At 44.7% G+C, this 26,146-nt stretch overlaps 2 protein-coding genes across 2 annotated transcripts in view; one reads left to right on the forward strand and one right to left on the reverse strand.

The window, feature by feature from the left end:
- Positions 1-774: 774 nt before the first annotated feature.
- SHISA2 (shisa family member 2) lies at positions 775-5,337 on the reverse strand. Its single transcript, NM_001193967.3, is given in 2 exon segments — positions 775-1,403; positions 4,955-5,337. Coding segments are annotated over 2 exon segments (888 nt in total). The 5' UTR covers positions 5,289-5,337; the 3' UTR covers positions 775-849.
- Positions 5,338-20,377: 15,040 nt separating this feature from the next.
- CDK8 (cyclin dependent kinase 8) overlaps positions 20,378-26,146 on the forward strand; it is a 243,778-nt gene continuing 238,009 nt past the window's right edge. Inside the window, exons 1-2 of the mRNA XM_077973626.1 lie at positions 20,378-20,568; positions 22,868-23,174. The gene's annotated coding sequence lies outside the window, so the exon portion shown is untranslated. The remainder of the gene's footprint in view (positions 20,569-22,867; positions 23,175-26,146) is intronic.

Raw genomic sequence — 26,146 nt, forward strand, 5'->3', positions numbered from 1 at the left:
GAAGGTGTGCCTGTGGAATACTGAGGCTGATGACTGATCTCACAGAGTTCAAACAGGTTTCCTTTTAGAATAGTCCTGTTATTTGTGTCTTCCCCTTAACCTTGGATGCATTAAAAACATAAAAATAAAAACATTAAATAATGGCTCAGGCTGGGGGCAGTGGCTCACGCCTGTAATCCCAGCACTTTGGGAGGCTGAGACAGGCAGATCGCTTGAGGTCAGGAGTGTGAGACCAGCCTAGCCAACATGGTGAAACCCCGTCTCTACAAAAAATACAAAAACTTAGCCGTGGGGGCAGGCACCTGTAATCCCAGCCACTTGGGAGGCTGAGGCAGGAGAATTGCTTGAATCCAGGAGGCTGAAGTTGCAGTGAGCCGAGATAGCACCACTGCACTCCAGTCTGGGCAACACAGCAAGACCCTGTCTCATTTAAAAAAAAAAAAAAAAAAAGGCCCAGGTAAAAGGGAGATACCAGGCATTTTGATCTTGTGCACTCAACAACAAAAAAATAATAACAACAACATAATAAAACCCCTTAATTTATCAGTTTATAAAATTCTTTCATCAACCATATCTCAAGGGCACTTGGGACTCAAGCATTTGTTACACGCCCATCAGCAACATCATAGCCATCTCCAGCTGAGGCCAGTTTCCCATCATAAATCAATGATACCCTGGGTGACACATATCCAGAAATGCTCATTTGGAGATGTTTTCATACAGTCTGGGGGCAAATGAAGCCATCCAAAGGAACCGTGCCACAAATACCACCGGCACGTGCGGACGCCCACCTGACAACCCACCCCTGCCTTCCTCTCCCTTCAGTAAAGGAACCCGCCAGTGACTGCGTTATACAGTCACCGCTGGGTACATCTTCTGTTCACTGTTGGTGTGAGGGAAGGGGGACTGAATCTGCCTGTAGCCAGGCTGCAGGCCGTCCATGAAAGGTGGCACAGCAGTCATGGGCACAGAGTCATGCTGCACCGTGTACCCCACATATGGGGGATGCAGATACTGCCCTTGATGTGGCACAATCTGGGTGGCCTGCTGACAGTTCAGCACCGAGAAATTCGTGGGCATGTTGACATACACATTGTTCATGGTCCCTTCCGGCAAGCAACAGTTGGTCTGTGACCTTGTTGGCGGCGCCCGGGCCCCCGAGTTAGCGCTGGAGCTGGAACTGGCAGCTGTGCTGGACTGGCGTGAGGACGACCCCCGGGAGGTGCTGGCACTGGGGATCATGGGGATGGTCTCCATCAAGCGGTTACCCCCTGGGGCTCGGCTCTGTTGGGGATCCTGCTTAGGCCGGAGACATCTGCAGCAACAGGCTGCCACCAGGGACCCCAAGATGATAAAGGCGACAAACACAGAGCCAACGATGAGGAACGGCACGTAGATGGGCACTGAAGCAAAGGACAGAAACACAACATTATGATTTACTCTGGGAATGCAGTCCAATCGCCGACTGGCAATGGCAATGAATGAATGAGCAGCACCGACACCCACAGCTGAAGGGCCGACACTGGGCTAATTTGTTCACATATTAGGAGTCCATAAGATGCACCATTCTTTATCAAGTGTTTAGAAAGATCCTGAGACCCTACAGGCATGGCAGTTCAGCCCCTAGAAGCAAACTGTTTATATTTAGTTCAACTCATCAACTGCAAGACTGAGTGAGCCAGATATCCAATTTAGCAAAAATATGGGTTTAATAGGTTAAGACAGTTATGGTTCTAAACTTCCTACCATAATCGAACTGTCCAAACAAGTCTGCCCTACCATATTGTTGTAGGATCTTCATAGTAATAATGACTTTAAACTTATTTAAAAGTCTTTTTTCCCCCAGAAAGTTTCCCCCAGAATAGCAAGAACTTGCTATTCTTTAGCAAGTTCTTTTTTCATCAGCAGTTAAGTCAAAAATTTAGGCCGGACTCTAAGTCACTACTATTTCCAAAAGGCATCTGTACGGCACAAGAGGGTCAAGGAGGGGCTGAAAAAAGACCCTCCTCACTCTTCCCTAGCAAAAGCCAGGGTCCTTCCGTAGCACTGGGTCCAGGTGACGGGGTCTGTGTGGAGGTGGCGGGAAGTTATTCCAGGCATTGGGCCATCCTGAAACAGTGTCCCAAGAGCAAACATCAGGAGCAACAAGACACATGTTGCAGGAAGAAGAGTCACCCACAGCGAGCCAAGAAGGCAAGAGTGCACAGGGAAAGCCCTCAGGGCATAAAGTAACAGCCATGATACTTCACCAGGGAAGCTGCTTTTAAAATAGAAAACAATAAAAAGTAAAAATAAAAACCTTTTGATAAAACCACTAGCAAACTCCATTTTAAAATTAGTTTCTGGCAGGGCACGGTGGCTCACGCCTGTAATCCTAGCACTTGGGGAGGCCAAGGTGGGTGGATCACCTAAGATCAGGAGTTCCAAGACCAGCCTGGCCAACGTGGTGAAACCCCATCTCTACTAAAACCACAAAAATTAGCTGGGTGTGGTGACGCGCACCTGTAATCCCAGCTACTCTGGAGGCTGAGGCAGAACAATCGCTTGGACCCAGGAGGCAGGGGTTGCAGTAAGCCGAGACTGTGCCACTGTACTCCAGCCTGGGCGACAGAGTGAGATTCCAACTCAAATAAATAAATAAATAAATAAAATTAGTTTCTTAAAACAATCTTTTAGGAGCCATAGGGATGGCACTACAAGGCTTTAGAAACTAGATGCAGGTTGATGGGGTAGAATCAGACGGGAGGTGCCTGCAGAATGCCTCTGAGCCACTTTGGTAGAATCCTACCCTATGTTACCGACAGCCTGCATTTTCTGATGTGCTCTTGCCCCATCCCCCTGACTATATTTTTGGGAAATACATGAGGACAGGGACGGATTGGGTCTCACTGGTCTTGGCAAAGCATAATGCCAGCCCACAGTCAGATGGGGCAGCACTTTCGGAAGGAGCCCGCGCCTTTGAGGTCAGCTCTATGAATACCCTTTGATCATCCATTAGAGCAGCCAGGCTTTCTAATTACGCTCCTTTTGACTGTTCTGGTATTCCTGCAGTCAGTGTTTTTAAAGTATAACACCAGGTGGAATTATGGAGAAATAATGCTTTGTAAGTAAAACAATACTTTATAGGTATTTAACCAAAGGCTGACTGTGGAAGATTTCCTGGAGTTTCAATGCTAAACAGAGCAGTTTCTATATATAGCGCCCGTTTAGCAGGTAGAAACACTTGCCACAGTGTCTGCAGCACAGCTGGTGCCTGGCAGTAGACCTGTTCTAATTACACTATCACTTCAGGCTAACTATGGATCACTGGAGAAGTGGATGCAGGGCTTTTTCCTTGGCGTGTTATAAATATTTCATTTTCTAAATTGAGACACAAGCCCTAAATATGTTATCAAAAAATAATAAGAGAAAAACAGGAAAAAAATGTACCCCAGTCATAGCAGAAACTGGCTGAAACCAGCCTCAGTCCACATAATGAGTTTTGGGGAGAAATAACTGTTCTCTTTCCAGGATTTTTAATTGGAAATGTAAATAACTACACAGGGGTAAGGAATGCAGCGCTACCATAAGCCCCCCCGGCAGGCTTAATTAGGTGTGTTGTCCTTCACTGCAGAAGAGAAGTGGAAGAAATACAATTTTTAGGAAAAAAACGTTTAAAAGTAGCGTGAAGAAGGCACCCACACACAACACAGGACGTCATAAGTCTCGTCATGAGAAGTCCCCACTAGTCCAAAGCCATCCCAACTTTTTGGAAACCATTAATGAGCCCAATTCAGCAGACATCTGACTGTAGCTGTTTGGGGTCTGGCTCGCTTCTCCGGGCTGTCTTCCATGGCCACACAGTCTGCGAGGCTGAGCCTGCGTTTTAAGACTGCGCTGGTTCTGGAATTACACGCTCTTCACATTCAAGACAGAACAATGGGAGTAGCATGCTAATAAAATGCTTGACTGCAAAAGGGAACGGCACTGGAAAGAGCTGTCTCTCACCGGGTCCTGGGAGGCAGCTCTATAAACACAAACCACGCTGTGCCAAAGCTCAGGCAGCCCGAACCCAGGCTCCGGGTGCTAGCGAGGTCTCCCAGGTACACCCAACGGGCCCACAAAAAGGAGGAGCCGCCCCCTCGGGGATACGTTTGCCATTTTACCTCCCCTCCCCCGAACGAGAGAGAGAGAGAAAAAGAAAGAAAGGAGAGAAGAGAGAAGAGAGAGAGACTGGTGTAGACACCACCCCAGGGAGGCATTCCGGAAGGTTTCTCAAGAATTAAGTGCAACCTACCAAATTCTTTAACGGGTTTACTTTCCAAGTCTGGCTTTGGCAATTTGAAAAAGAAAAAAAAAAAATCAAAGCCACAAAGAGCAAGGCTGGGCACTGCTCCGATGTTACACCTACTAAGTCTGACGTGGTAAGGAATTAACAGTCCAGAAACCCCAGAGACGGGCCGCTGCAGGGGAGAGGGGCCGCCGCGTGGAGCAGATGGGAATCCGCGGGGTCTGGCACAGGGCAGCAGCCCCCGGGAAAGCTCTGAGGAGCTGCCTTCTTTTCGGGGAGCCTTCAGGGAAGGACGTCTGCCAGGCCCTCACGGGCGGGGGCGCACCCTCACCGTCTTCTCGGGTACCCCTAAGACACGGAGCCCTATGGAGACAGCAGACGCCAGAGGGGCCCGGAGTACCCTGGTCGGAAGGAATATGGGGGCTATCTGTGGCCCACACTGCCTTAGGAGTGTGATTTTCTTCGGAAAATTCACTCTAAGCCACCCTTTGGCTGACAGATGGAGAAACTGAGGCCCGTAGGGGTGAATTAGTGACCCACATCGACCAAGTAATAAGCCAGACTGCAGACTCCGCCTCCTGGTCCCAGGTCCTTCCCTGAATCTCCCCCTCCAAGCTCCCAGGTCCCTGACGTCCAGGCAACGCCAACCGTCCTCCCTTTCGCGCTGGGCGCAGGCCGCCCTACCTGCCGAGCCGTCGGGGCCGTCTTTGTCCGCCCTGCCAGGCTCGCCGGCGCCCTGCTGGCGGTCGTTGTCGCAGCCGCCCTGGTCCAGGCGCGCCTCGGCGCTGGAGCAGCAGTAGCGCAACGCGCAGCTGCCGCAGCAGATGGTGGCGTCGCCGCCGTCGAAGCGCTCGGGACACTGGAAGCCGATGCGCCAGACGCCCTGCGCGTCCAGCCAGCCGTGGCAGTACTCGCCGCTGGCCCTCGCCCCCGCCGCCAACAGCGCGGCCAGCAGCAGCTGCAGGAGCGAAGCGGCGTTCCGGGAGGAGGCGACGGATGAGCGGCGACCGCCCCACATGGCACCACCCTGGCGCGGGCGGCGCGTCTCCAGAGAGCGCAGGGCGGTCTCCGAGAAGTCGTGGCCCCGGCGACCCCCGGGCCTCGTCGCTGACTGTCCCGCGGCGCTTTCGGCGCGGGCCACTCCCCTCTGCCGCGACGCCCAGGAGGCGACGACGCCGGGCCCTAGGTCCAGGAGCTCCTAAGCCATCCCCCTCCTCAGCCGGTGGCCCGGTCCCCTTAGGGGCTGCCTTATGAGTTGCACTCGCTGATGGAAATCTCAGGATGCAGTAAGAAGGCCCCCGGGACTGTCGTCCCGAAGCCTCTGGAGGCTTCACCGGCAACCGGACCCTCCCTGAGCATCCCCGAAGGGACGCTCACTCTAGCCGGATGACCGCTGGGCGCGCCGCCACGGACCTGGAGCCAGGGCTCCGCCGCAGGGTTTAAGCCTCAGGGTCCCGCGCGCGAATCGGGGCCCGTCTCCCCTCCTTTATCCCCTCCTCGGGCGGGTAGAAGGAGCGAAGGCGGGCAGTGCGCGCAAGACTCTGGGCAGCAAGTGAGGCAGCCGGCCGCGCTCAGCCTCCTCTGCCCCGAACTTGGTCCGCATGGCTCCGGCCGGGCCGCCCGGGCAGCCCTCAGGGGTGCAGCCCCGACGCTCCACTCGGGGGGGCCGACGGCCAATCCTCCCAGCACGTCGCCGAGGGAGCGCTCCAGATCCCGGGAACGTCCCGGACGAGGCGAGGGTCCGGCGCGCCCCAAGCCGCAGTCCTCGGAGCCTGCCCGGCTGGCGGCGGCCGCGGCTGCTGCTGGGCGCGGATCCAGCCGGGCGGCTCGCCCGGGTTCCCCTTCTCCGCCTCCCCGGCTGCAGCGCGGTCCCACAGGAGCCCGGCAGCCTCCGGCCGGCGCTCCCTCTCCCGGTCGCTGCTTCGCCCTCGGGAGGTGCGCACCGATGGAAGCCTCCCACGGAAGTTTCGTTCCTCCGGGCTACAGGAGAAGCCGAGCGCTGCAGCGGCCCGCAACCTCGCTTCGCCCGGCGCCAGGCCAGCTCCGACTCCGCTAGCTGCGCTCTGAGCTGCGCTTTTATAGAAGCCGGCAGCTCCCCGCTCCCCGGCGCGCATGCGCGATGCGCGGCTCCCCGCCGCCCAGGAACCCCCGCCGGCGCCGGGCAGCCCCTCACTTTCCCACCCGCGCGAGGAGAAAGGTGTGGCCGTGGGCGGGGTCTGCCTGCTGGAATAGGCGCGGGAGGAAACACAACCTAAGCAATCCAGGCCTCGCTAACACAAATAACAATAATAATGGAAGAAACTCAATTTGCTTTGTGAAGATCTTTGGCATTCAACATTCGGTTCGTTTCTGCAAACTTCTCAAGGGATTACGATCACTGTCCACCCTACAGATCATGAAATCGCCGCTCAGATGAACTCTCTCAGCTTCCAGCAGCTGATGTCCCGGCCCCGGTTGGTCCCACGCCCTATGTAGGAAGAGCTCCGATGTTGGTGGCTCACTCACACGCCTGGGGCTGTGTCTGGGGGGCTGGAGGCCTCCGCCACAAGGTGGAACGGAGACAGTTCCGCAAAGATGTCACACATTCGGCCACGGTCTGGATGATCTGTGTCCCTTTTTCTTTCTATATTTGGGTGTGGTGATTTATCGGAGTCCAGCAGGAAAGTGCCTCCGTCCAACATGTGGCCTTAGTGGTTTAGACAGCTGCAGTCAGGAAGAAAACAAGGTTCAGACAGACCAGAAATTCAGCTTTGATGAAGGAGAAATTAATAGCTTCTCTCTTCCAGAAGCTGGAACAACAGGTGCTGATGTTATTAAAGCAGCAGTGATTATTTTTAAAGGAACGAATGCCCCTTCCCACACTGTCTGGGAGTCAGCAGACCTGACTTCTACGCCCAGCTCTACTAGTAGAGAATCACTGCGTTTTTCTGGCCTCAGTTTCTTCATCTATAAAGTGGAGCATAGGAGGTGATGATCACTAAGGTCCCTTCCAAGTTCATGACTACAGAACACAGGCAATTTTACTTACAGCAAAGACACTCAGATTCAAGCAGCCGTTGGATGCTTGTGTGTTCTGGTTAATGTGAAGTTCAGACATTGTTGATTATTCTTCCACTTGTCCCAACAATGTCAAATCCAAGAAAAAACCCTACCCTATGTCCCTGCTCCCCAACACACACCTTATTCTTTTCACTAAACCTCTCTCCAAGCATTGCACTTTGTTTTCTTGCAGTTTTTTGGTTGTGTATCATTTTTAGCTACACAGGATTATGTATTTTAAATGCACTATTCACCAAATTTCTTGAGCTAGTAAGCTAAAAAAATTTCAATATCAAGAAATTATTCATTCAAGAAATACATGCCATGCACTTACAGTGTACTGTGCTCTGTGCTGGCTACTGGGACTCATCAAGAAGCCAGACAGCATGGCCATTTCCTTCAAATGGGGCCTAAAGTCTCCTGGGTAAAACACAGAAATCAGACAAAAAGACAAAGAACTGAATAAGCAAAGAGAATGCAAGTATGATCAAAGCTCTCACCCACAATGAACAGCATCAATTTAAGCACATAATCTAGGTTAGGGTGGGGAAGGAGGTCAGAAAAATCATCAAAGGAATAACACTTAAAATGAGACCAGAAGAAGTCAAAGGAAGACTGAGTTTTTCAGAATGAGTCGTTTTCTTAGAAGATACCATTAGCCACCATTTATTGAGAGCTTACTATGAGCCAGGCACCATGCTAAGAATTTCACATGCGTGATTTTATTTAATCCTCACAGCAGCCCTATGAATAAGACAGTAATACCATCCTCATTTTACTGGTGAGGATACTTGCTCAATCCCTAAAGATAGAGAGTGTTAGTTTGCCTGGACTGTACCCAATTTCTCCTGACTCCTAAGCCCACCCACCACACTGCTGGTCACCACAGCCTCCATTACGGAGAGCCCAGGATTGATTAACTGGGAGTTCTGTACAGACCATGAGATGGTTAGGTATCATCTTCCTATGGCAGCACGAGTTGATTTGGGTGGTGTTCAGAGGGTGAATACTTTCAGTTTTTGCCATTTGGAAAAACAATTAATGCAAGAGAATTGTACTTATTGTACTATTTAGAATTGTATAATTTCAGGCAGTACCTATGCCATAACCTCCTTCCACGATCCACTGATCCTATTCACCAAAACATCCACAATTTGTTAGAATTTATTTATGAAGAAAAAAATTGTTTAACATTTCATATTGGAATTGATTTGGTGACTGGATAGTGCCACCTTTAAAACACAAAGTTTTTCCCAAATAGTCTACAATTTAATCTATAATTGGTGAACTTAGAAGTATGGTGCTCTAAGCAAATTCGTCTTCTTTTTTTTTTTATTACTGTGTTTCCTTTCTTCCTTAACAGTTAAGGGGAGGCCCTTTCACGGTTACTTTCCGTAGTGGTTGACTATCTTCAATGCTGAAAGGTCGTTTATGTCACTTTATGTCACTCTCTTGTTTTATCGTTTCTTTGTGTATCTGGAATGCTGTACTGAAATTTTATAAAATAACTTGCCAAGGATTTAGTGAGGTTCTGCATGGGAGGTGCTACTGGGAGATGTTAAAATAGTTTGTTCCTTCCGTAGGAAATAAAAAAATCCCTCATTGGTCTTAAAAGACAACCAAAACTATTTTACTCATTTCTTCTGAGAAACTATAACTAGTAATTACAACATAAAGGTAGTAGTAATCATAATTTATGATAATCAAAATGAAATGTCAGGCAGTCTGCCAAAATATATTTTAAAACATATGAAAGAGTGCCGCCCCCTTTTTTAAAAAGTTGAATTCTATAGACACTAACTGAAAAAGTGTATTTTCAAGTTATTTTACCTTTCAGTATGTGCCTGTGTGTGTATATATATACATATATATATAAATAAAATCCAATTGATATAAAAGCAAACTTCTGACACATCTTCACTAGTACAAATAGCAAGTCATGTAACTAAAGAAATGATTACTGATGACTCTACTAACTAGAGTTGATACAAATCAGATGGAGGTAATCATATTTCATTTGGCTGGCAGTTCTAAAAGCTGCAAGATCTACAGTGTTTTTCTGCAAGTTTCAGCAAGAGCAGAAGGTTCTTACCATCTGCACACCCATCAGCAGTCTGTTTAGGGAGAATGGCTTTCACTAGGTTCATTCATCTTTTTCTCCTCTTCTCTCATAAATAGAAATAGTATTGAAAATTTGGCATTTGGCTTACCAAAATTTCTTTTAAATTAAAGTGTTTTTGTTAAAACCCGAACAAATATGTTAATTTACATTTATTTTAATTTTGTCTTCTGATTACCTAACCTCATCTAAAAATAAAAATGTTCATAAATTTGTGAAAAAATTGTTCTTGCTTTAAAATTTTTAATTTTTCACCCTCCTTATTTTTCTTGTAATTGACATACTGACTTCCAGAAAAGTAATTTCCATATTTTCAATTATATTTCTTCTCATTTGTCATTATAAACTATTGACATAGTTCTCTCTCATCCCACCTCCTTACTCCATTGTTTTACTGAACCCCCTTTAATTTTTGATTTTGAGGTTTACTATGGATACATTTTCATTTTGGAGCTATGGAGTTTCATGGAGGGCTTATTTCACTAATGCCTTCATATCTAAAAGAATGGCATAAGGGAAAGCAAAATGTGCGAAGATTTGCAAATCATATATATGAAAAGAATCTAGTATCCAGAATATAAGAGAACTCTTACAACCCAGAACAAAAAGGCAACCCAACCAAAAAAACTGGCTTGAATAAACATTTCTCCAAATAACATCTACAAAAGGCCAATAAGCACATGAAAACACCTCCAACATCATTAATCATTAGAGAAATGCAAATCAAAACCACAAGATACCACTTTACTTTCACTAGGATGGCAATAATAGTAATGATGATGATAATGGGAAATAATGTTGGTAAGGTTGTAGGGAAATCAGATCCCTTGAACGCTGTTGTTGATGGGAATGTAAAATGGTTCAGCCACTGTGCAAAACAGCTTGACAGTTCCTCAAAAAGTCAGACATAGAATAACCATATGACCCTGCAGGTCCACTCCTAGGTAACCCCAAAGAGATGAAAACATATGTAGAGACAAAAACTTCTATATAAATGTCCATAGCAGCACTATTTACAATAGCCAAAGGGTGGAAACCACTAAAATATCTGCTAACTAATGAATGGATGTACAAAATGGGTTATAGTCGTACGATTGCAATGTTATTTGGACATAAAAAGAAATGAAGCATGAATACATGCTACAACCCAGAAGAACTTCGAAAACACTGGGCAAGTGAAAGAAAGCAGACACAAAAGGCACATACTGCATGAGCCCATTTATATAAAATGTCCAGAAGAGGCAAATCCAAAGAGACAGAAAGTAGATCAGAGCTGGGCGTAGCGGCTCACACCTGTCATCCTAACACTTTGTAGGGGTTGAGGCAGCTGGATGGCTTCAGCCCAGCAGTTTAAGATTGGCCTGGGTAACATAGTGAGACCCTGTCTCCACAAATTTTTTTCTTTCAAAGTAGATCAGTGCCTGTCAGGGGCTGGGAGGAAGGAAGAAGGGGAAGTGACTGCTTAATGGGTACAGGGTTTCCTTTTGGAGTGAAAATGTTCTGGAACCAGACAGTGGTGATGGTTGCACACAGTACGAATATAATAAATGTCACCAATGGTATTTTCATGTTGTGTGTATTTTACCATAACAAAAAAGAATCTAGAACAAATAAATAAATACAACTCTGCAGCTGTGAAAGTAGTTATCTGCCCATGATGTCACTTGAAGGTTCTGAAGCAGGTGCACCAATTTTGAGAGGATCTATTCTTTTAACAGTGAATGGCCCAGAAAGAGAAACATTTAGAAAGTCTGAAACACAGCCAGATACCTCTGAGCATGATTCCAAGTCCCTAAGCTCAATGTTGCAAACCCTGTTACGGACTGAATTGTGTCTCCCCAAAATTCCTATGTTAAAGCCCCTAATCCCTAACGTGACTTTACTAAGAAATAGGGCCTCTAAAGACGTAATTAAGGTTAAATCAGTGGGGTCCTAATCCAAAAGGACTGGTGTCCTTATGAGAAGAAGAGACACCAGCCATGTGTTGGCACAGAGCAAAGGTGGTGTCCTCACTCAGTGAGAAGGCAGCTGTCTGAAAGCAAAGGAGAGAGGTCTCAGGAGAAACCCAAACTTGCAGGCAACTTGATCTTAAACTTCCAGCATCCAGAACTGTGAGAAATAAATGTCGGCTGTTTAAGCACCATCTGTGGCATGTCTTATGGCAGCCCGAGTTGACCAATAGACCATCCGTCCCCTTTCTCCTCTCCACTAACATCAGGAATGCCATGAGATGCAAGCATGAAGTCTTCCTTCACCATAGTCCTCAAATGTAAGGCAGCTTGGGCCTTAACTCTATCTATGGATCATGCAGGGATGACTTGAAGTGACAGGAGCTACATGTGCCCTAGAAACAGTTTGAGAAAACTAGATCTCAGTGTAGAATAAGAGACAGTTAACGTGTGCTGATGTGAAATGGTTGGAGAATGGAGTGAGGCCAACTAGCTGCTAAGATCTGAATATTGTACATATCCAAGTTCAATTTCCTCCAGTATATTTTATTCTGGTCTCTATGGAATTAGGATTTCTTTTATTCCCTTGTCTCTTCTTCCAGACAATCAACTCCTTGAAAATGGAAACTAAACCTTACTCATTGTTTTTTGCTGTTGTTGTTTGTTTGTTTGTTTTGAGACAAGATCTCATTGTCACACAGGCTGGAGTGCAGTGGTGCAATCATGGTTCACTGCAGTCTCGACCTTCTGGTCTCAAGAGATCCTCCTGCCTCAGCCTCAGCTGGGTCTACAGGTGTGTGCCACCATGCCTGACTAATTTTTTATTTTTGTGGCGATAGGGTCTTGCTATGTTGCCCAGGCTGCTCTTGAACTCCTAGGCTCAAGCAATCCTCCCATCTTGACCTCCCAAAGTGCTGGGATTACAGATGTGAGTCACTGCACCCAGCCCTTGCTTATTTCTGAGTGCTCTGAGTGCTGGACGTAGAGTAGGCTCAATTTGTCCATTCAATAAATATTTATTAAGCATGTACTATATGCCAGGCACAAAAATCCTCAGTATTGACTTATTCGTTTCAAGGAATTTGAAACCAGTGAAATTACCTAAATGTGAAAATCATTCTGAGTACTGTACATCAGCTCGGATATAGGCTATCTGATAAGACTAGGGGAAAAAAAAAATATCTGATGCTTCCTCGCACCCAGTGGTTCACGCCTGTAATCCCAGCATTTTGGGAGGCCAAGGCAGGGGATCATTGGAACTCAGGAACCAGCCTGGCCAATATGATGAAACCCTGTCTCTACTAAAAATACAAAAACTAGCCAGGCGTGGTGGTGCACACCTGTAATCCCAGCTACTAGGGAGGCCGAGGGATGAGAATCACCTGAACGAAGGAGGTGGATGTTGCAGCAAGCTGAAATTGTGCTGCTGCGCTCCAGCCTGGGCAACAGAGCTAGACTCCATCTAAAAAATAAATAAATAAAAATAACCGACGCTTGAGAATAAATCCTTGGACGGTGGTTTTAGAGGGGAAGGTGATTCCTAGTGATTCCTAGTGCATAGCGTCCCATGGTCCTGCCCCCACAGATTTGAGGCTTAAAATAAGAGTTTTGCAATGAAAGAAGATGCAAAAAAGGAACGAGTGTTTCCTCTCCATTACCATGTGAAAGAAAAATGTAAGCTACCCACAGACGGACAGTAGGACGTGGCAGCTATGTGCTGTCATTGGCGGTCTTCACTTTGGTTGTAGCTGCCTCATGTTCAGTATCGGTGGACAGTGGCAGTGCCAGCGTCTTCTGCAGGCACTAGCTGTACCTCCCGGACTTCCGCTCTCAGAATAGAAGGCATGGCTCAGAGCTAGAGGAGGGATGAGGAAACTGTGCCCACCTCCTGGTTACCGGGAATATGAGTCCGAGAAGCACCTGGAGACACTTTTCAGGGATTCCCACAGTGGAGAAACATTTCTGAATGGGATGGAGCAAGAGGAGGTAGAGAAATGTTTTGTACGAAATTATATTGTTTTACATTCAGGCTGAGAAACTAGATTGCTTGAATATAATTTCACATTTTTTAATAAAATAATTCAGAAGGCATTTTTGGATCATAGTTTCCTTGAGATTTCTCGTTATTAAAATCATTGTTTTTATATGATCAGGTCGTAGGGAAAAAAGTCCCATTGATCCTGGGTGTTTAGATTTGGTATAAATAGGAACTCCCTTTATCAAAGCTGCCTTAGCAGCCTCCTGGTAAAAACATAAAAAGATAAAGAATCATTGTGCTGCTTATTTTAACAGAAGCAGAATTATGGCCTTCACAGCGCAGCCTCACAGTGGTCGCAATTATCCCTGTCCAAATACGTTAACTTTTTCAAACCAAGCCCTCCCTCGTTCTATGGTTTCAACCTCGTTTTTGTACCTTTTGGATTAGTAAGAGATTTTCTTTGGCTTTTGGAAGAAGTCAACCTCTCAGGAAACAATTGAATTAAACTTCATGTTTGTTTAAAGAGTCCTTGGATAGTACCCCACATCTGCCTTTCCTCAAAACGTCTCCGATGAAAGAATAAACAGAAAATGTCCTGCGTTGTGTGGTATCCAAATGAGCAGGAAAATGTTTAACAAGTTCCATATTCTGAAAATGTTCTCGTCCCAATAACACCTTAAGACTTGTTAAGTATTTCAGACCATTTCACAGCTTTACAGTATTCAGTACACTTCCGGCTTCATGTTGTTAATTCTTATATAATATAGTAGTTATGTAGAGAGTCTCCAACTAACTAGCCTTCATTACCAAATTAGAAGGAACGGTTTTTTTGTTTTTTAATGTTTTTACATTAGAAAATATACTTGAACAGATGAAGTTCAATCAGCTAATAGCCGCTATTTATTGAGCATCTGGTATGTGCCAGGCATTGTGCTAAATTTTTTGACATCATTATAGTGTCTCACCGAATAAATACATTATTAAGTAAGGTTAAAAAAAAAAAAAGGTTTCACTTCATCCGCTTTTCTAAAATTTCCTAAGTTGAAAAGAAATTTCCAGCCTATGCAGAATGTTATCCAAGTATTTTAACACAAAGCCTTTTCTAGTTTTTATTTTCAATGAACTGTTTTCTCATGTTACACAAATGAGATGCGATGTCTTATCAGAGAAAAGTCCACAAAGCACTGGCATTCTTAATTTCTATGACTAATTTCCTTTTTGGTGCACAGCGGTTTGGTTTTATTAGGTGAACGTATTTTCAGTTACTTTATTCCTGAAAGTGGAACAATTTATCTTGGAGACATGAGGCCCAGAAGAAAATACTAGAAAAATGCAAAACAGAAAGTATAGAAAAATTTAAGATGATGATTATTACGCACAAAGAAAGTAAAGGGGGAAGTTGCTCCGAAACTATCTTTAACAACGTGAAGGAATATTTTAGGAGGGACCTGAGTACAGAGAAGACAGACCAGAGGAAGTGGAGTTGAATTACGGAAAAGTGATGTTTGAAGAACCCTCTCTAACCAACATAGATGCAGAAACGGTCATGCAGATGACTTGAGAGGTGAGATCTCCCAACCCCTCTGTTTCTTAGAGACTTGTGAAATCACCTCTAGCTTTAGAAGGAGAGGGGGAGTCTTAGGCTATTACTATGCCAGTGGACAGGGCCAGCACTGGTTAAAATCCTGGAGACTTCTTACTAGGATTTCTTTCTACCTTACTATACAGTGAAACATTTTGAGGCTTGTCATAAAGAAAACAGCAAACATGGTTGATATTTGTTCTTTCAACACGGGTCAAGCTTCTTGACTTCCTCAAACAAATAAAAAGATGATAATGATTATTATCATTTGAGACAGAGTCTCGCTCTGTCACCCAGGCTGGAGTGCAGCGGCGAGGTCTCAGCTCACTGCAACCTCTGCCTCCCAGATTCAAGCAATCCTGCCTCAGCCTCCTGAGTAGCTGGGATTACAGGCGTCCGCTACCACACCTGGCTAATTTTTGTATTTTTAGTAGAGATGGGGTTTCACCATGTTGGCCAGGCTGGTCTCGAGCTCCTGACTTCATGATTTGCCTCCACCTCCCAAAGTGCTGAGATTACAGGCGTGAGCCACCCTGCCCGGCCTAAAAAGATTTTCAAACAAGACAAAATTGTGACTGCTATTAAATGTATCTGGTAACTGATTCCAATAGTATTTCAATGCTTTGGAACAATAACCATTTTTAGTGCTTTTGAGAGTGTAAAGAAAGGGAGAGCAGAGAGTGACTTGCCACAGGCCTGCTGCCTGGAGACCTGGTGATCTGTGGGAGTAACACAGTTCCGACTTCTGCACTCTGGAAAGCCAGAGTCAGTTTCAGATGTAGGCAATTTACATTTATAGACCGGGTCAAGCAAATTGGACAGTTTAAGTGAGCACTGAATGAATGGGAACATAAATATGTTGGGGCCTATAAATGGTCATATTTATGGAGTGCAGTAAAATCCGTATCTCTCCCCACTTGGAGAAACCTTGCCAAGTGGATTGAATGCAGTGGTCATGATACTGAGTGCTGAAACCACAGGAGAGGCAAACTCTGTTCTTGATATTGAACTTCCAACGTCTGTAGTACTATTTCAGATGCACTTGAATATTCACTATCCCATGGTAGAGAATGGGTAATAAGTGCTAAGAAACATCAACAATATCAACAACAACAAAACACAAATAAACAAAGAAGCAAACCCCCCAAACCAAAAAGCAAACCACTTCCTTTTGAACTCATTCATAAATCTCCAAAATCTGTACCAGACTGCCAAACTCAGCCTAATTTTTGGGAAAATATACTCCATATGTCATTTGATAGGAAGAGAAAGATTAAGCCAACTCCAAGTAATAAAAAATGGGTAACCAGTCCCACGGCACAGCACTCACTACTGTTTTATTCATTATGGTGGGTTCTGTTTGGTAGTCTTAGAAGAGAAGCTGAAGATTGGAGCCTGGCTTACTTTACAATCCGAGTGTCGGAATAGATTAGCCTTCCAAATATAGGAAGCACGGTCCTCCAGTTGTTGAACTCCAGTGTGAGCTAGCATTGTGGGGTCTGAGTCCTGAGTAGGGAGCAAGCTCACTAAGCCATAAGTCTTTCTAAAAGACGACTAGAGAAATCCAAGAAGAGATCCTCTCTGCCGCTTTGGTGTCACGATGAGAAAACACCGCCTCCCTATGGAAATATTCTGACATTGTTGCTTTGTCTCCACCTCACTGGAGATTCCAAGATTCCAAGAATAAAGAAATCTTGGGATTCTGATCATTGATGTGTATCAATTTTCACACTCCCTTAATTAATTTCACCATGAGCTATTGATCTCAGCAGACTTCAACACTGATTGTTTTTTCCCCACTAACAAGTAGGTTAAGGGCAGTTTAAGTGCTCTCGTTTTTACGGAGTGATAAAATCATGCTATGTCTAATTGACTAAAATGAATTAGAAATTGTGTTTTTTATTTGTTTTTAACTTTTCATTTGCAAGTAATTTCAAAATAGAGAAAAAGCTGCAAAAATAAAGAATAGTACTAAAGAACCACTGATTGTTAAGATTCTGGGCGATCCATTTTATGTCCATGTGGTGACTCATAAAATTGAATTAACCCTACTCCTGATTTGTGGCTATCTGTCACCTAGACTTGTAGACAAAAGCACCATCATTACTAGTTTTACATTGTTTGGTATGACAGAACCCAAACCATTCTCTTGCACTGGTCATTGATTTTTCCCTGTTTTCAACAAATTATTAAATCTAAATCCTATGCTTAGTGAAATACTATTTGGGTAGCCCACTGTTAGCAGCTTGGCTAACTTCACACATATTATAAGGCTGAACTTTGGGCCTAAGTGCGAAACTGAATACAATTCTAGGTCTTTCAATTCAGAGAAAAATATACGAACACCGTAACAGGCCTAAGATTTCCTAGCTTTGGCTCTTGCACTCCATCTTCTGGCTAAAAGTTGGCCTTGAGATGTTTAAATTGAACACACCATTCATTCGTTACAATTAGTTACATGACGTAGAGCCTTCAGAGCGTTAGATTGATTTCAGCAAAAGAAACGCATGAACGTTATACCCATGAAAATGTACCACCTCCACAGAGAAAAGCAATTTACAGGATCAGAAGGAAGATGACTACAAAGCTAAAATGACGTCCTGTGCTCACCTGGAATGCCGATCTGTGATGCCCGTGTCAGGAGTATGCAGGCCAAGGTTTTATGGCCAGGTGACACAGGCAGAGAAGAAAGAGGTGGGAGGCGGGGTTAGGCACAGGGATCCATGGTCTGATTATTGGGATTTTACTTTACATCTTAGGTTAACTTTTCTCCAGGACACCAGCTCTGAGATCTACACTCCTTGAAGGCAAGAACTGAGTCCTGTTCATCTTTGTATCATCCACAAACCACACAGTGTCTTGTTGAATAAGTGAACTAAGAATGAGCCACTAATGTATTCACTCTTTTTTTTAAATGTGCAGCCATGCTATTTAAATTAATCTGAAACACAAACATTAAATTTAGAAATATTTCTAGAAATACGTCTGTGTAGTCACATTTTTCGATTTGCTCCTGAGATGGAACCTATTTGTGGAAACAAATGATCTATTTAGAGTTCTAATTATTCCAGACCTGGAGTGGGCTACAATGAGTATATAGTTTACATCCAAAATTAACCGTTATCTTTTTGGTTTTTTAAAAGCATCATAAACAATTCTACAGATCCTATCTATAGATTCCATATGCTTTGGCCTCTTCTAGATTTAACAATATTTGCAACATACTTTTAAAAGAAGTGAAATAATTGTCATGATGCCATGGTAGTGACTGTCTCAACTGTGAGAAACATGAAGGTTTTGGATAATTGAAGCAACAAGGCATGGAGACAGGTTTCTACACAACATCAAGTTTAAATCTCCCAGGGACTAGGATCCTTTTTTCATAGATAGTCCCTGTCCTTAACCTCATCTATACTTTGACTCTACAAGCTTTGCTGATAAGTTTCACTGAGGGTCAAAATACAATGCAGGGCCAGGCATGGTGGCTCATGCTTGTAATCCCAGCACTTTGAGAGGCAGGCGCTTGAGCTCAGGAGTTTGAGGCCAGCCTGGCCGACATGGTGAAACCCTATCTGTATTAAAAGTACAAAAATTAGCTGGGTATGGTAGCTTATGCCTGTAATCCTAGCTACTTGGGAGGCTGAGGCAGGAGAGTCATTTGAACCTGGGAGGCGGAGGTTGCTGTAAGTGGAGATGGCGCCACTGGACTCCCGCCTGGGCAATAGAGAGAGACTCCATCTCAAAAAAAGACAAAAATATACAGTGCAGTATTATAGCTAATTCTGACCAAAGGGAAAAATAGTGAAAAGACCTGCCATTTATCAAAGACCTACTGTGCGCCCCAGATTCTCTACATGCATTGCCTCCTTTCATCTTCTAAGCACCATTTGGGATCATAGAGACACGCAGAGCTCAGCTTTGGCCTTGCGTTCAGCTGAAATCCTGCTGTCTGCCTTTGCTTCCATTCTGGAAGCCTGCTTTATGTCACCCCTGAACTTGCATCTGATCAATGGTCATCTACTTGCATAGGCTACCATTGTATCTAATCATTATACGAACATCAGTGATACAAAGGTGGTGTGACATTTTAATTTGTTATTAATATTACGATATGGTTTTCACTTTTAAATATAGATAAACATTCAACTTGGAGTGAAAAACCTCCTTTAAGTGTTTAGAGATTGGAATTTCATCAGTCCAAGTATGAATTCATACTCTTTTTTTTTTTGAGACAGAGTCCTGCTCTGTTGTCTAGGCTGGAGTGCAGTGGTGCAATCTCAGCTCACTGTACACTCCACCTCCTGGGTTTACACCATTCTCCTGCCTCAGCCTCCCGAGTAGCTGGGACTACAGGCACCCACCACCATGCCAGGCTAATTTTTTGTATTTTTAGTGGAGACGGGGTTTCACCGTGTTAGCCAGGATGGTCTCGATCTCCTGACCTCATGATCTGCCTACCTGGGCTTCCCAAAGTGCTAGGATTACAGGTGTGAGACACTGCACCTGGTCGAATTCATACTTCTTATTGCAAGACTGCAGTGAGCGCAAAAGTCATTAATATGTAAAAGAAAGCATGTTTTAGGATCCATATCTTTTTTTGAGTCCACCAACATACATGGAAATTTAGATGATAATACATGGCAGAATAAAAAAGATTAATAGGCCGGGCATGGTGGCTCATGCCTGTAATCCCAGCACTTTGGGAGGCCAAGATAGGAGGATCGTTTGAAGCCAGGAGTTTGAGACCAGTCTGGGCAACATAGTAAGACCCCGTCTCCACAAGAAAAAAAAAATGTAGCTAGGTGTGGTGGTATGAGCCTGTAGATGTAGCTACTCGGGGAGCTGAAGAAGGAGGATCACCTGAGTTTAGAAGGTTGCGGCTTCAGTGAGCTGTGATTGCACCACCACGCTCCAGCCTCTGAACATGTGAGATTCTGTCTCAAAAAAGAAAAAATCACAGGAGGAAAATCTTCCAAATCATTCTACAACAAGGTATGTTATACATCATCTTTGATTCAGATACAATAAAGACTAAAGGGAGAAATGTAGAATATTTATATTAAAATGAGCTACTCAAACACCTTGCTTCTCTAACAATCACAGGTGAAAGTGGGCTCTATTTATATGTTTGGTAGGCAGCTGACAGAGGAGAAATCTTATTGACAGTGGAGAAATTATTGTATCTTCCCCATCATGTCAAACTTATAACATTTGACTGATACAACGTTAATGATAAAATCATGTTAATGAGGTGAGTTGAATGCAAGAATGGCTCTAATTCTCTACCCCTCCACATATTCAGACTCTTGAAATGTGACTTTGGAGCCCCTCCCACCGAGAGGTGGAGTCTATTTTCCCACACTTAGAATCTGGGCCGCTTTGTGATTGACTTTACCTAACAGAATGCAGCAGAAGTGACCATTCTGAACTCAGTTCTCAGGAGGCTTTGCAAGCTTCCATTCTCAACCTTTGAACCCTCTCATGTCATGAGGGCAAGCTCAGTTCTCTACAGGAAGATGAGAGACGGTGTGGAGCAGAGACATACGACAGGCAGCCCTCCACCCACCCGGCAAGTGGCTGCAACCACGGGAGCTGAGTCAACCCAACTGAGACTCTACAGTTCTGGCCCAGGTCAGTAGAACCACCCAACTAACCGACAGAATGGTGAAGAACAGATGTTTATTGTTAAATACAATTGAAGTTTTATGGTTACTGGTTACACAGCGTTATGATAAAAATAATGATATAGTTAATGATTACTTTTTTGTGTGTGTGTTTTTTTTTTGAGACGGAATTTCACTCTTGTTGCCCAGGCTGGAGTGCAATGTCATGGTCTCGGCTCACTGCAACCTCTGCCTTCCAGGTGCAAGTGATTCTCCTGCCTCAGCCTCCCAAGTAGCTGGGATTACAGGTGCCCGACACCAAACCCAGCTAATTTTTGTATTTTTAGTACAGACAGGATTTTACTGTGTTGGCCAGCTATTCTCGAACTCTTGACTTTAGGTGGCCCACCAGTCTTGGCCTCTCAAAGTTCTGGGATTACAGGCATGAGCCACCTTGCCCAGTCAATTATTACATTTGAATAAGAATATCAGGTTTATCCTTTTATTCCAGAAATCGATGTTATCATGGTAATGTTTGGCCTTGTCGCAGTAACTTTTCCACTTAGCCATTTAGAATTCAGCCAAAGTATGGATTTGGTGCATCTCTAAGAGGTAATAATTGTTATCTTCAGCTTAAAAATAATTTTTAAAAAGCACACGTACAATTGAGGCTCATGAGGGTTTCTCAGACCCAAGCTCTAGTCTAGCTTACTCCAGAGCTGTGTTCTTACCACTAAGCTACATCCGTCTGAGGCAGCTCACACCTGTAATCCCAGCACTTTAAGGGCCGGGAAGGGAGGATCACCTGAACCCAGGAGTTCAAGACCAGTCTGGGCAACATAGAGAGGCCTTGTCTCTACAGAAAATTTAAAAATTAGCTGGGCATGGTGTTGCATGCTTGTAGTCCCAGCTACTCAGGAGGCTTGAGCCCAGGAGTTCGAGGTTGCAGTGAGCTGTAATCACACTACGCACTTCAGCCTGGGTGATAGAGCGAGATACTATCTTTAAACAAACAAATAAAACAACTCCAGCTACATCAGGAATGAGCTCCAGCAAGAATGGAGAAGTCATTCTATGGCGTGATAGATGATTTATTCTGGGTAGAAAATGAAGAAAGCTGCTTCCATTTGAAAACTGATACCTGTATACACTATTAAAAATAACTTGGGCCAGGTGCGGTGGCTCAAGCCTGTAATCCCAGCACTTCAGGAGGCCAAAGTGGGCAGATCGTTTGATGTGAGAAGTTTGAGACCAGCGTGGTCAACATGGTGAAACCCCGTCTCCACTAAAACTACAAAAATCAGCTGGGTGTGGTGGCTCGCACCTGTAATCCCAGCTACCCGGGAGGCTGAGGCAGGAGAATCACTTGCACCTGGGAGGCAGAGGTTGCAGTGAGCCAAGATCATGCCACTGCATTCCAGCCTGGGCAACAGAGCGAGATTCCATCTCAAAAAAACAGTATTAACTTGATGATTTTCTGGGAAAAGGGTCTGATAGCAGGAAGTACTATAATCCCATCACATACTGACACACAGATACTCAGTAAAAGTGTATTGAATTGAAGAAACACATTTCAATGAAATATATTTTGCAGTTTAAAGAAAAATCTCTTACTTTTTTTTTTTTTTTTGAGACAGAGACTTGCTCTGTCACCCTGAGTGGAGTGCAGTGGCACAATCATGGCTCACTGTAAACTTGAACTCCTAAATTCAAGTGATCTTCCCACCTCAGCCTCCCAAGTAACTGGGACTACAGGTGTGAGCCGTCACACACAGTTGATTTTGTTTTTTTTTTTTTTTGGTAGAGACAGGGTCTTGTTATGTTGCCCAGGCTGGTCTGGAACTCCTGGGGTCAAGTGATTCCCCCCCCCTTGGCCTTCCAAAGTGCTGGGATTACAGGCGTGAGCCACTATGCCCAGCCTCTTAAAATTATTTTACAATACAGTCCTTTCTGTTACACTCCTGATGTAGTTACTCTAAAATTAGAGCAGTAATGTGACCACATGGGTCTCCTCAAATTCAACTAAACTGCCATTTGAGGGGAAGTTGTTGGGGAATGAAGCAGTGTGTTTGTAAGACTGGCACAAATGAAGCCAACTAGCCTGTGAGTGAGGATGCCAGTGATAGAAGGCAAATGGACAAGGCAGATAAGATCAGTGGTTCCCAAAGTGATTTTAGGACCAGCAACATCAGCATCACCTGGGAACTTGTTAAAGGCAGATTCTCGGGTCTCGCTCCGGCCTGTGGAATCAGAACTCGAGTCAGGCTCAGCAATCTGGGCTCTAATATACACTTTTTTTTTTTTTTTTTTTTTTTTTTTTGAGACAGACTCCTGCGCTGTTGCCCAGGCTGGAGTGCAGTGATATGATCTCAGCTTGCTGCAGCCTCCACCTCCTGGGCTCAAGTGATCTTCCCGCCTCAGCCTCCTGAGTAGCTACGGGGCATGCCTCCACGCCCAGCTAATTTTTGTATTTTTTGTAGAGACGAGGTATCGCCATGTTGCCCAGGCTGGTCGTGAACCCCTGAGCTCAAGTGATCCGCCCGCCTTTGCCTTTCAAAGTGCTGGGATGACAGATGTGAGCCACCGCGCCCAGTCTCCAACACACTCTCCATGATTCTGATGCTGCTGAAGCAGGTAAGAGAACAGTGGCATTCCGAAAGAGGGTTTCCTCCTTCCTGTGCATTAAGCGTGGGTCTTACTCTCAGTCCAGAAAGGTGGGACCAGGCAGCTCTTCCCTGCCTTGTTCTCTTTTCCCAGAGGTTCCTGCAGAAGTTGGAATTTCCTTGTTCTGTGTCTCAGTTTGTTAAAAATGAAAGTGTAGGGGAGAAAAAGGTTGGGAGAAGGTAGCTAGTGATTGCCATTGGCCTGCCTGTGGCTGTGACCTCCTGCCACCACCTCACTTTCCTCTGGTTTCTGGTGCAGGTCAGCAGCCTCCCCTCTCCTTCAGCGGAATCCTTTGGCTGCTCTGAGGAGGTCGAAGCACCTTGTATGTCATGTGAAAACTATTTCCAAGCAAAGTGCTTTGCCTCCAGCTGCAAAATTGATTCGTGGCTTAAAATCCCCAGTGTCTACCACCAGCTGGAGTTGCTATTTTAAACCTGGACAAAAAGGAGTGTGTGAGACGGGGAGGGATTGTGTATTATGTACAGGGAAAAAAAAAAGTTTTAAAATATTTTTTTCCTCAGAATTGGGAAATGGCACATACAGGGGAAGAAATGTGTGAGGAAAAGTGATATTATTTTACTTCCTGTATTATAATTGTTTGGTCTGATAGCCTAAAATTTAGTTAATTGTAACAAAGCTCCTTCTGAAATTAGAATCAAGAAATTCAGCTTTGGGGGATTTAAGGGACTGTGGAATTAGATGAAAAAGAAGATGAAATCCAGCCCCTGCAGACTCCGGGGAAGGTGCATTCCTTGCTGACCACTTGCCTGGGTGAACTGTCTGGTTACATTCAGGAACGCTCTGTGCAATACCGCATGGAAATCAGAAGTGCCTTTTACCACAGACACAGCAGATTCAATATTCCTCAGATCTGGACTTTTTTCCCCTCCAAATTCATTGTTCTCCATAAAAATGAGTTTCAAACATCCAGTTAAAACCTGCCAATTATTCCCTGCCTGAGGACACTAAGCCTGCAGAAAAGTTCACCCATGAATCATCCCATTAGTGTTGCCATAACTTGTGTTTTTTATTGATACCTAATAAACATATTTATGGGGTACATATGATATTTTGATGCATACATACAATATGTAGAGCAAATCAGGGCAATTGGGGTATCCACCACCTCAAACATTTATCATTTCTTTATTTTTGTTTGTTTGTTTGTTTGTTTTTTGAGATGGAGTCTTGCTCGGTCACCCAGGCTGGAGTGCAGTGGCATGATCTGGGCTCACTGCAACCTCTGCCTCCTGGGTTCAAGCAATTATCCTACTTCAGCCTCCCAAGTAGCTGAGACTACAGGCACTTGCCACCACGCGCAGCTAATTTTTGTACTTTTAGTAGAGACGGGGTTTCACCATGTTGGCCAGGCTGGTCTCGATCTCCTGACCTCGTGATCTGCCCACCTCAGCCTCCCAAAGTGCTGGGATTACAGGCCTGAGCCACCATACCCGGCCTATTCATCATTTATTTGTGTTGAGAACATTCCAAATCTTCTAGCTATTTTGAAATACACAATATTGATAACTGTAGTCATCCTGTACTAAAAAACACTAGACCTTATTTCCTCTAACTGTATGTTTGAACGCATTATTCAACTTCACTTCATCCCTCCTCTCCCCCCACCCCTTCCCAGTCCCTGGTAACCATCACTCTAACTTCTGCTCTATGAGATCAATGTTTTTAGCTCCCCAATATGAGTGAGAACATGCAATATTCATCTGTGTCTGGCTTATTTCACTTCACAGAGTGACCTCTGGCTCCATGTTGCTGCAAATGATATGATTTCCTTCTTTTTATGGCTGATGAGTATTCCATTATGTATATATCTCACATTTTCTTTATTCATTCGTTGATGGATACTTACATTGGTTCCACATTTTGGCTGTGGTGGATAGGACTGCGATAAACATGGGAGTGCAGATATCTTGATAAACTTACCGCTTTTGGGGGGGTATATATGCCTAGAAGTAGGATTGCTGGATCAAATTAGCCATTATTTTATTTACTCTGCAAACATTTATTGAGCACTTACTAGGTGGTAAACTAACACAGAATATAAAAGTAAAAAGATACTTAACCTATAGGAAGGAAACAAACATGATAAATAACGAATTAAATAAGACGTAGTGAGTGCTATGGTGAATCTTGTTCAACCTGGGCATAGAGGAGGGGAGCAGTGAAGAAACCTCCCCTGAAGACGAGAGTCCCAAGCTAGGTGAAGAAGAGGGAGGGGGGCTTCAAGCAGGAGGAGGGGACTCTGCAAAGACAGACCAGTCTGAAAACACAAGGGACTGAGAAGTCCTCCTGACTGGCAGGCCACACCTGGAGAGTGGCTGCGGAATGGAGCTGGGAAGAGCATTCAGCTATTGCTAGCATCGTCTGCCAAGGTCAAGCTCTAGAAGATAACTCCACTGGGAGTTTGCAGATGGCCTGGACAGGTTGGATGGAGGGCAGGCAGAGACTACAGGAGACGCAAACTGAATATTTTCATTTGTCTCCAATTAGTTACATCATAAACTCTCATCCTCCCAAACCACAGCTGACACTTCCCCAACCAAAATAGGCCAGGATTCCTGGAGAACAAAATTCATTGTTATAAGGTCAGTGACTAATTGCAGAATGGAACGAACAAATCAATAAAAGGCTTCTTTTGAAATGTCCAGTATTATTAAAGAAAAAACAGAAATAATGTTTTAAGTTGTTATGTGTGTTTAAAAACTGTTAAAAAGCTTAAAAATGTTATATGTTATATTTGTTTTTAAAATGGTGAATGCTACTGAAGCACCTTTTCAATGCACCCTAAGATTCTGAAGCAGAAGGATGCTGCCATCTGGTGCTCGGCCACTGCTTTGGGAGCAAGTTACGTGGAACAGAAAACTACTATTCTTTTGGCCCAGATGTTTTATTTTCAGCTAATGCATAGATTCTTACACAGTGCA

This window comes from Macaca mulatta, chromosome 17 (genome assembly GCF_049350105.2).
Source record: "Macaca mulatta isolate MMU2019108-1 chromosome 17, T2T-MMU8v2.0, whole genome shotgun sequence".
NCBI lineage: Eukaryota > Metazoa > Chordata > Mammalia > Primates > Cercopithecidae > Macaca > Macaca mulatta.